The 11,917-nt window shown below is 37.8% G+C and overlaps 1 protein-coding gene across 2 annotated transcripts; it reads right to left on the bottom strand.

Moving 5' to 3' along the window:
• Positions 1-9,311: 9,311 nt before the first annotated feature.
• Positions 9,312-11,325, bottom strand: LOC115515007 (olfactory receptor 2W1-like). 2 transcript variants are annotated; one of them, XM_030317115.1, is made up of 2 exons: positions 10,412-11,325; positions 9,312-9,327 (listed from the first exon to the last, which is right to left on the bottom strand). In XM_030317115.1, the coding sequence occupies exons 1-2, from the start codon at positions 11,323-11,325 to the stop codon at positions 9,312-9,314; spliced, it is 930 nt and encodes a 309-aa protein (XP_030172975.1). The 2 variants fall into 2 exon arrangements, with proteins under 2 accessions (XP_030172975.1, XP_030172974.1); XM_030317114.1 differs by lacking the exon at positions 9,312-9,327 and having other exon boundaries at positions 10,381-11,325.
• Positions 11,326-11,917: the final 592 nt, after the last annotated feature.

The raw sequence follows: 11,917 nt of genomic DNA, 5'->3' as shown, positions 1-11,917 counted from the left end.
CTTGATTTCCATTTACCTAAAAACTAATGAGGTTGACTTATCTTCATATACTTCTGCTGTGTAACATTGTCCTTCTTTGAAAACCCATTTGTAGGTTCTGACAACTGTTCTTTGGCCTTGCTTCTCTTTTTTAGTTACTAATTTTTAGAGATTTGTATAATTTCTTTTAACTCTCTGTTGGTTGTGTGCCTGGCAATATTTTTTCTTAGTTTTTCCTTGGCATTTTACTTTAACTTTTTAGATGTTTACTTATTTTTGAAGGAGAGAGAGAGACAGAATTTGATCGGGGAGAGGCAGAGAGAGAGGGAGACACAGAATCTGAAGCAGGTTCCAGGCTCTGAGTGGCCACCACAGAGCCTGATGTGGGGCTAGAGCACACAAACTGTGAGATCATGACCTGAGCCAAAGTTGGATGCTTAACCGACTGAGCCACCCAGCTGCTCCCTCAGCATTTTACTTTAATAGAGATGTCTTTTGCTGGTCAGAATTTCTAAATTTAATCATGGAAGAATATCTTAATTAATCTTTAGTAATCCTTCTCTATTCCAGAGTCAGAATGATATTTACATATATATTTTTTTCCTAATCATTTTGAAGTCATACCTTAAATACACCTGGAATTAATTTATTGTATGGCAGAGCATAGGGAGCCAAATTTGGTTTTCCATATGAATAGCCAAATTCCAGTTTAATTTATTAAATATTTTTCTTTTCCCAGTGATGCCATCATATCTCTTTATTATTAAAATCCTTCATATGTGTGTGTGCATGCGAGGGGGCTGGTATGTTTCTGGGCCTAGAATTCTCCTGTAGTGCTCAGTGAGTCTTTTTCTGCAACAATACCACCCAGTGGCAACCTCAAATAAACAGCCTAGCCTTACACCAAAAGGAAATAGAGAAAGAACAACAAATGAAGCCCAAAGCCAGCCAAAGAAGGAAATAATAAAGTTTAGAGCAGAAATAAATGGTATGGAAACCAAAGAAACAGTAGTGCAGGTAAATGCAACCAGGGGTGGCTCTTTGAAAAAATGAATAAAATTGAGAAACTCCTCACCAGATGCATCAAGAAGAAAAGAGAAAGGGCCCACATAAATAAAATCACATATGAGGGAGGAGAAGTAACAAGTAACACCACCGAAATACAAGCAATATAAGAGAATGTTTTGAAAATTTATATGTCAACAAACTGGGAAATGTGGGAGAAATGAATAAAATTCTAGAAACATATAAATTACCAAAGCTGAAAAAGGAAGAAATAGAAAGCCTGAAAATACTGATAACCAGCAAGGAAAGTGAACGAGGAATACAAAATCTCCCAGAAAACCAAAGTCCAAGCCCAGAGGACTTCATTGGAGAGTTCACCAAATTTTTTTTTTTAATTTTTTTTTCAACGTTTATTTATTTTTGGGACAGAGAGAGACAGAGCATGAACGGGGGAGGGGCAGAGAGAGAGGGAGACACAGAATCGGAAACAGGCTCCAGGCTCTGAGCCATCAGCCCAGAGCCTGACGCGGGGCTCGAACTCACGGACCGCGAGATCGTGACCTGGCTGAAGTCGGATGCTTAACCGACTGCGCCATGCAGGCGCCCCCACCAAATATTTAAAGAGGTGTTAATAGCCATTCTTCTGAAACTATCCCCCAAAAAATAGAAATGGAAGGAAAACTTCCAAATGCATCTATTAGGCAAGCATTTCCCTGATTTCTAAACCAGGCAAAGACCCCACTAAAATGGAATATTACAGGCCAATATCCTGGATGAACATGAATGCAAAAGTTATCAAGAAAATACTAGCAAATAGAATCCAACGGTACATTAAAAGAACTATTCACCATGATCAAGTGGGAGTTATTCCTCTGCTGCAAAGTTTTTCAATATTGGCAAATCAATGTGATTGTTGTGATCAATAAAAGAAAGGATAAGAGACATAGGATGCTGTTAATAGATGCAGAAAAAAATTGACAAGGTACAACATCCATTCATCATAAAAACACTCAATAAAGTAGGGATAGAAGGAACATACCTCCACATACATCATAAAGGCCCTATACAAAATATTCAAAGCTAATGTTATCCTCAGGGGAGAAAAATTGAGACCTGTACCTCTACATTCAGGAACAAGAAGGGATGTCCACTCTCACCAGTGTTACTTAACATAGTACTAGAAATCCTAGCCTCTGCAATCAGACAACAAGAAAAAAACAAAAAAACAAAAAGAGCATGCAAATCAGCAAGGAAGAAGTCAAGCTTTCATTATTCAAGGATGACATGATTCTCCATGTAGGAAACCTGAAAGACTCCACCAAAAAGTTACTAGACTGATAAACAAATTCAGTGAAGTCACAAGATACAAAACCAGTGAACAGAAAAATTCTGCATTTTTATTTGCAAATAATGAACTGGCAGAAAAGAAATCAAGAAATCCAGCCCATTTACCATTGCACCAAAAACCATAAGACAACTACGAATAAACCTAACCAAAGAGGGAAAATGGATGTACTCTGAAAACTATAGAATACTCATGAGAGAAATGGAAGATGACGTGGAGAAATGGAAAAACATTCCATGCTCATGGATTGAAAAGGAAAATATTGTTAAAATGTCCATATTAAGGCAACTAAACCATATCGAAATACAACGGACATTTTTTGCAGAGCTAGTAGCAACAATCCTAAAATTTGTATGGAACCACAAAAGACCCCAAATAGCCAAAGCAATCTAGAGAAGCAAAGCAAAGCTGGAGGCATTACAATTCTAGACTTTCGGTTGTGTTACAAAACTAATCATTAAGATAGTATGGTAGTGGCACAAAAACAGACACTTAGATCAATGGAACAGAATAGAGAACCAGAAATAGACCCATAACCATATGGTTAACTAATCTTCAACAAAGCAGGAAAGAATATCCAGTGGAAAAAAGACAGTCTCTTCAACAAATGGTGTTGGGAAAACTGGAGACCGACATGCAAAAGAATGAACCTGGACCACTTTCTTACACCATACACAAAAGTGAATTCAAAATGGATGAAAGACCTAAATGTGAGAGAGGAAACCATCCAAATCCTAGAGGACAACTAAGACAGTAACCTCTTTGACATTGGCCATAGCAAGGTCTTACTAGAAAATTCTTGTGAGGCATGGGAAACAAAAGGAAACATGAACTGTTGGGACTTCACCAAGATAAATAGCTTCCACACAGAAAAGGAAACAACCAACAAAACTAAAAGGCAGCCTATAGAATAGGAGAAGATATTTGCAAAAGACATATCTGATAAAGAGATAGTATCCAAAAATATAAACAACATATAACACTTAACACTAATAAAACAAAAAATCCAGTTAAAAATGGGCAGAAGAAAAGAATAGACTTTTTTTCCAAGGAAGACATCCAGATAGCCAAGAGACACATGAAAGGATCTTAACATCACTCATCATTAGTGATGATCAAAACCATAGTAGTACCTCATCACTTGTCAGACACCTATCAGAATGACTAAAATTAACAACTCAGAAAACAACAGATGTTGGCAAGGATGCAGAGAAAGGGGAACTGTCTTAAACTGCTGGTGGAAAGGAAAAGTGGTGCAGTGACTCTAGAAAACTGTATGGAGGTTTGTCAGAAAACGAAAAATAGAAAAACCCTACCACTCAGTAATTGCACTGTTAGGTACTTCCCCAAAGTTTATGAAAATGCTGATTTGAATTGCATCCCGATATTTATAGCAGCATTATCTGAAATAGTCAGATTATGGAAAGAGTACAAATGTCTATTGACTGATGAATAGATAAAGAAAATATGGCATATAGATATATATAATGAAATATTACTCAACGTTCAAACAGAATGAAATTGTTTCCATTTGCAACAATGTGGATGGAGCTAGGATGTATTATGCTAGGTGAAATAAGTCAGAGAAAGACAAATACCATATAATTTTGTTTATATGTGGTATTTAAGAAACAAAACTGGTGAACATAAGGGAATGGCGGGGGAAGAGGAGTGAGGAAAACAAACCACAGAAGACTCTTAATGATAGAGAACAAACTGAAGGCTGATGGAGGGATGTGGGTGGGAAATGGGCTAGATGGGTGTTGGGCATTAAGGAGGACACTTGGCATGAACACTGGATATTGTATGTAAGTGATGAATCACTGAATTCTACTCCTGACGCTAATATTGAACTGTATGTTGACTAACATTAGAAAAAAAAAATAGGCCAGGCAAGTTGTCTTATAGAATCTCCTAATTCTGAATAATTCCTTTTAGACTAAAACTGATATGAAATACAAGGCCTTTTCATGGTTAGTGCTTTTCCTCCTGCTGCTGCTGCTCTTGCTAGAGGGCCACTAAGGATTTAGCTGCGAGGCCTTTCTTGCTGTTTAACAAACACATCAAACATTTCCCTTGCAACTTCCTGGGAATACTCTTCCTCATAAGTGTCTTGAGACTGACCCCCCTGCTTTATTCAGGTCTCTGCTCAGAGAACTCTCCTGGACTGCCTTTTCTAAAATAGCACTCTCCACCACTCTTTCCTAAAGCTGCTCTTTCTTTTTCTCCTTTCTCTCTCTCTCTCTCCTTTCTTTCTTCCTTCCTTCCTTCCTTCCTTCCTTCCTTCCTTCCTTCCTTCCTTCCTTCCTTCCTTCCTTCCTTTCTGATTCAGCTTTATTGAAGTACAATTGAGACATAAAATTGTAAGATATTTAATGTGTCCATCATGGGGAGTTGATATATGTATACACTTTGAAAAGATACTCTCCCGCATCTAGTTGATTTAACACATCCATAGGCTCATGTACTCCTTAAATGTTTATTTATTTTTAAGAGAGTACAAGAAGGGGAGGGACAGAAAATAAGGAGACAGTGGATCTAAAGCAGGCTCTGTGCTGACAGCAGTGAGCCTGATGTTGGGCTCAAACTCATGAACTGCAAGATCATGGCCTGAGCTGATATTGGACACTCAACCGACTGAGCCACCCAGGTGGCTCATCACCTCATGTATTTATTTTTTGACTTAGTAAGAACATTTCAGTTCTACTCTCCCAGCAGATTTCAATTATGAATTATAGTGTTATCATCTGTAGACACCATATTTTACATGAGATCCTCATGCCTTATTCACCTTAAGCTGAAGTTTGTACCTGTTTATCAACTTCTCCATATTTCTCCCACCCTCAGCCCCTATCAACCAGTTTTTTTCTCTCTGTTTCAATGAGTTTGACTCTTTTTTTACAGATTCCACATATAAGTGACATCATGCAGTATGTGTGTTTCTGTGACTTACCTAACTTGGCATAATGCCCTCAAAGTCTATTCATGTTTTCACTGTGGTGGGGTATATACCTATATAAATATATAAATGTGTGTGTGTGTGTGTGTGTGTGTGTGTGTGTGTGTGTGTGTATATATATACCTCTGTGTGTGTGTATGTATATATGTATATGAAATTATATATATATACACATGTATATGTATATATGTATATATATATAATCACAAATCATAAATTACCCATTAATATGAATTTATTTCTGAGATGCCCCTTTGTTCTGTTGATATATGTGTCTATTCTTGTATTAACACCACATGGCTTTGATTCCTATGGCTTTTAATATAATTTGGAATTAAGGTGTGTAATGCCTTCAATGTTGTTGTTCTTTCAAGATTCCTTTAGCATTTCCAGGCTTTTTTTGGTTCCATACAAATGTTAGAATTATTTGTTGTATTTCTAGGAGAAATGCCATTGGAATTATGAATGGGATTGTATTGAATTTGTAGCTGGATTTGGGTAGTATATACATTTAAAAAATATTTTTCCAACCCATAAGTATGGACTGTCTTTCCATTTATTTGTGTGTCTTCAGTTTTTTGCATCAATCTTATACTTTTCAGTGTACAGGACTTTCACATCCTTGATGAAATTTATTCTTTTTGACGTGATTGTAAATGAGATAGTTTTTCTTAATTTCCCTTCTAGTAGTTTACAATGATTCTATAAAAAATGATGTATTTTTGTTTATTGATTTTGTACCCTGCAACTTTAAAGAATTGTTCACTAGCTCACTTTTATGGTGGAATCTTTAGGATTTTCTATATATGATATCATGTCATCAGCATATGCAGACAGTTTTATTTCTTCCTTCCTTATTTGCTTGCCTGTATTTCTTTTTCTTGCCTAGGTGCTCTGGCTCTGACTTCTAATACTGTGTTGAACAGAGGTGGTGAGGGTGGACATCCACCATTGAATATGATGTGAGCTGTGGGCTTGTCACATAGGCCTTGAGCATTTTGTGGTGTAGGCCAATTCAAAGACTGAAGGCAGGGCTCACAGGGACCCATTTCTCATGCAGAAGAGGGCAGGGGAGTGTGCCTCCTTGGAAGGCCCAGCGAGGCTGGGGCAGAAGTCTGGAATACTGGTCCTCCTTATGATAGGGATGGTCAGGGTTTATGCCTGAAGGACCATCAGCCCCCAGTAGTGCCTTGGCACCTGTGGCATCATCCCCCAAAAGGTAGCATGGGACCTGTGGCTTGAAGCAGAAATGGCAGTAGTGCAGTTAATATAGAGTATTTACTGGTTGGCAAGCACACTGATAGGCAAGTACTCTGAAGATTAGAAAATTTGAGATTATACCTGGGGAAGGGGAGCCCAAAATGGAAACACTGGACGTCCTGCTAAAGCTGCAATTGGCGACTGATGAACACATTGGAAAACAGTGATAACGAAGAAAAGCAATAGGCCATATATTTGTACTCAGAGTTCATGGAACATTTCTTCCCAGTAAGATACAATGACACAACGGACAGAAAGTTTTCTTTTGATATTTTAGTTGGCAAACAAGGGGGTAAAACATGACCCATAGTTTTCACACGGCTGCTATAAATGTGCGCTTAACATCATAGAGGAAATAGGTGAAAGTTAAGTTACTCTCGGGGAGTATTTCCTTTCATGTTATCACTGCAACCTAAAGCAGAGTCTAGTTTCTCTTGAATCCTCAGCTCCAAAGAAAATGTACGGATTTATGAAGGAGTGATAGTAATGAGTGTCCTCCTTAAGAAGTGGCTGCTGTTTCTGAAAAATGACAAGTAGCTAATAATATTCTGAAAAGTATCCCTAAAAAGCAAAAAGGAGTTGTTTTCTTCTGACACAGATCTGCCGTTGTTTAACAGAACTGAAAGCAAAGAGTAGAAGTAGCTTCATATAATTAGGACAAGTTTGCTGCCAATAGAATTACGAACACTGTTAGTTTTACAACCTTTTTAGACTTAGACTGGTGGGGTTGAGATTTTCAACCTATGTGTATCATTTGTAGCAGTCCCGTTAGTTTCTAAAAACAATATTTATGAGGCAGTAGATAACTAATACAGAAAGAGTAAGATGACTGTTTCCCCAAATTTGTGGTAACACATGGTGTTGTCAAATTTTTCTGTAGTTCCAGGGAATCTCCAGCGTTTGAACCTGATTAACGGAGGCTGTCCTTGGATCCAAGGTGTCAGCCACTAACCTAGAAGACCATTCATACCTTCCTGAGGTGCTAGAGCCTGGGTATGCTGCCTTTTCAATCGATTTGGGCCAGGGGAGATCGCAGTCATCTTTGCAGTCAGGGACAAGCACGTGCTATGACACTGAGACATTGGTTTTCAATCTTTTTGCCATTGTCAGCAACTCCCTCCCAGTGACGTTTTCACATCACAGTTACACTCTGTGTCTATTCATGTACTGTGGTTTTTTGGAGGGCTACCCATCAGTGTATTTGCTAAGAGATTTTCCACTTCTCTAGGAGCCAAGGTTTTCTCCCTTGGAAGTGATATATATGACATGAATGCATACTCTGGGGAAGGAAATCAGATACTCAGTGTGACAAACTTTAGTATGGATTGGAAGAAATTAAAAGGAAATCACTTATAAAGGTAGAATTCACTGTTTCTAGGTTGAGGTATTGGGAACCTTTTTATTTCTCTTTGTTGTTGTTGTTGTTGTTGTTTAATTTCCAGATACACACTTAATGGAATCTATAATATTATGCACATGAAAAAAAATGTACTCTATCTTTCCCTTTTCTTACTTTGCAAATGTCCTAAACGTTAAAAGCCTGAAGATGTTGCTCTAGTATTTATTACCCAATGAATCTTTGACATATTCTGTAGAATAATAACATTTTCATGTATATTTATTAAAAATGGTTCATTCACTTAATAGTACTATAGATATTTACAGAGTATGTATTTCATGTTAGAAGCCAATTTAGACACAGCAAAATCTCACATGAATAAGAGGTTCTGTTATTGAAAACTTCACCAATGTCTTTTCCTCAAACGTTTACACAAGTAAATATATAAAAAGACCTAATGCCATTATAGTGACAGGAGCAGGTTTTGGAGGGAATTCAAAGGACAAATTCTGAGGTTTGTAATGACATTTCTCATGAGATAAGATATCAACTGAGTGTAGAAGTTGAGTATGAGTTTTTTAAGTGACAGACTACTTGTTTATCAAATTTGAGATCAGCTTTTTTCACAAAGAAAAGTTGATATTCATTTTCAGTGGCCAGACAGTCACCATCTTACATGTTCTCCTCTCAATCTCCTTACAATTCCACCAAGTTTATATTTTCTCTGTGCCTTCATATGTTTGGGTATCATCATCCTCTTTCAGATCTTATTTTTATCAAGGCTGACACACCTGGAAATTTTAATGTTACCTCAAAAAAAGAATGACAACTTCAGGTTTTTCACTGTGGAACCCTGGAAACCAGAAAGTTTAAATATGATGGAGAAAAGACAATGAAGACTTACAACCCCATATTCACACCCAAATATTCTGGGTAGATGGCAGCTTACTCAGCCTTGAAATCACAGAGCACGAGCCCCATAAATGTGAGGACTCTCACATGCAGAGGATTTCCAATCTCTGAAATGGTCACCTTGTAGAGAAGGGAAGTGTTTTTTCTCCTAATAGAGATACTCAGAATTTGAATGTATTTCCCAGTAAGACAAAGCAAAAAATAATAGAGAAAAAACAAGACATTGCTAAATTTTTGTTGTGTCAAATAAGAGCATTAAGCTCCTTTGCCAAAATTACCATCAACTGTCACCATAATTCAGTACAAGGAGAGCACTTATAAAACCAAAGAACAAAAGATCGTATTAAATGAAGAATACCATTTTATATTGATTTCACTTAATGAAACTTCTCATTTCCTTCATTACTCTTATCTAAGAGCCTTGAGAAACTGTTACCCAGTTATTTTCCCATGTCTATAGGAAGGAAATCAATTAAAATCTATAAAACTACGTACATTTTCTGCTTAGAGACTCAACGTCTCCCTATTCTCTGTAACGGTAGTTCTCAAACTTTAGCCTGATCACCTGTAGTGTTGATTGAAAACATCAGCTGCTGGTCCATCTGTATTGTTGGTTGAATAAGTGGGGGGTGGGTCTAATGTTGTTCAGTTTTGGTAAGTTGCCAAGTGATGCTGTTGGTGCTGGTCCAAGGACTGCATGACTTTACAGGAAAAAGCTCAAAATCCTCTTTAGGCCATGGAAGGGAAAAGTTAAGCCTTCTAAAAAGGAGACTCCAAAATAGAGTGGCTTAATTAATATGAAATAATAATGAAGATTTTTCTGCTCTAAGAGCCTAGAGGCATTTCTCTGCTGGTGGGTGGTTGTGGTTACACCTTATTGTTCCATTCCCTCTTAGGGATATTGGAAAAGCTAAAAACTCTCCACATTCACATCCTAGACAGCAGGAACAGGAGGGAGAAGGCTAATAATAAACAGCTTCGTATTTGAGAAGATAACCCAGGAATTGCACACATTGTTTTCCTGGCATTATGTTGGTGGAAGCCAGTCTTGAAATGTGATATGCAGGATGGGCCCAGTTTAATGGGCCCTGGGCCCAGTTAAAACTTGAGGGAGGAGGTGGATGGGTATCGGTGGGCAGTTGATCTGCACCACAAAAGCCCCAATGACAACAACAGGTGAATAAAATGTAGTGTCATTGCATATAAAAAGCTGGAAGAAAAGTCTGGAAGAAAAAAAAATCACTGTCCAGTGTAACCCTATATTAAAGTAAATTTCCATGTGAAATATTTTCTTAATACCTTGTACATATATTTCTGTACTTAACCACTTTTCACAATTCTAGGTTTACTTGTCTGTAGTTCCTGATTCGTCTTGAAGGCTTTTAAGTATATGAATTCAAGTTTCCTTATGTGTCTGCATCTCTATCTCCTTATAATTTCTGATTTAATTGTTTATAAATCCGTCTATAGCACAATTCTTGATACAAGGTAAACATCCCATAAATGCTGTTTGTGAAAGTGAATCATTCATCTTCTGTTGGTAAAGGTCAATGTTATTTCCTTACCTCTCTTCCATCTAACTCATGACTTTGCTGACCATTTTCTCACATACAGTATTCTTTTTACTGCACTCTTCACATCCTTGTTTCTTAAAGTGTAGATCAGAGGGTTAAGGGTGGGTGTGACGATTGTGTAAAAGAGAGTGAGGAACTTCCCCTCATCTTCAGATGTGCTATTCTGTGGCTTCATGTACGTATAAATGATTGTTCCATAAAACAGAGTTACTACTGTGAGGTGGGAACCGCATGTATTAAGGACCTTACGCCACCTTGCTGTTGACTTGATCTTCATGACAGCTTGAGTGATAATTGCATATGAGATGAGAATTAATGATAAAGGTGCTAGAAGAAATATCACTCCAAGAGCATAGACAATGACCTCAATTACTTTTGAGTAGACACAAGCCAACTTGAGCAAGGCTGGCATCTCACAGATAAAATTATTTACCTCCCGGTGCCCACATCTTGGCAACTTCAAAGTCAAGGAGCAAACGGTTAAGGCACTGCCAAGACCACCTAACCAGGCGACAAGCACCATCTTTTGGCAAAGCTGAGGGTGCATTACTACTGTGTAGTGAAGAGGTTGACAGACAGCAGCGTAGCGATCATAGGCCATCACAGCCAAGAGAAGACATTCTGTGGCTCCCAAGTCAAGGGCAAAGAAGAATTGGAGCACACACCCTCCGTAGGTAATAGACTTTGTTGGACCCCATAGATTTACCAGCATCTGTGGGATAATGCTAGTTGCATAACAGAGGTCCAGAAAAGACAAATTGGATAGGAAGAAATACATGGGAGTATGGAGCTGGCTGTCTAGGTTAGATACAAGGATGATGGTTGTGTTTCCTACCAGAGTCACAATATAGAAGATGAAGACAACCCCAGAGATGATGTGTTCTAATTGGGGCCGATCAGAAAACCCCAGCAGGATGAAGTCTGTCATGGAACTTCCATTGTTTTTGTTCATGACTCCTCATAAAGGTCTACGAGATAATACCATGGTAATAAAAAATAGCATCAGCTTTAGGTAGAAACAAAAATCTCTGAAGTTTACATGAGTGTCCAAATTCACTTGTTTTGTGCTCTCTCCCATTCAGAACACCCCTTTTAACACTCTTTGCCAATGCTCAAAGATGCTCTGTGTGTACTCATAAATCAGCATGGTTCTAAAAATAATATGGTAAGGGAGCCTGGGTGGCTCACTTGATTAAGCATCTGACTTTGTCTCAGTTCATGATCTCACAGCTTCTGTGTCTCCTTTTTCTGTATCTCCCCCACTAGTGGGCTCTCTCTCTCTCTCTCTCAAAAATAAGTGAATATTAATTTTTTTAAATAAATAAAAATGTTATGGTAAACCCAACCACACTGAATTGCAGATCACTGAAAAGGCTTAGTATGCCATGACACCTATGTTCCATGTTTTCTGAGTAAGAATAAATCCATAAGTTTAATGATATAATTTAGGAGTGGAATATAGTTTGAGTTGTTCCTTCTTGAAATTATGACATAAGCATTACTTGATGATGACCAATATTTCCCTTATCAAAGGAGGGGAGTTT

This window comes from Lynx canadensis, chromosome B2 (genome assembly GCF_007474595.2).
Source record: "Lynx canadensis isolate LIC74 chromosome B2, mLynCan4.pri.v2, whole genome shotgun sequence".
Classification (NCBI taxonomy): domain Eukaryota; kingdom Metazoa; phylum Chordata; class Mammalia; order Carnivora; family Felidae; genus Lynx; species Lynx canadensis.
The sequence above is the reverse complement of the archived record's forward strand: the minus strand, read 5'-3'. Positions and strand labels throughout refer to the sequence as shown.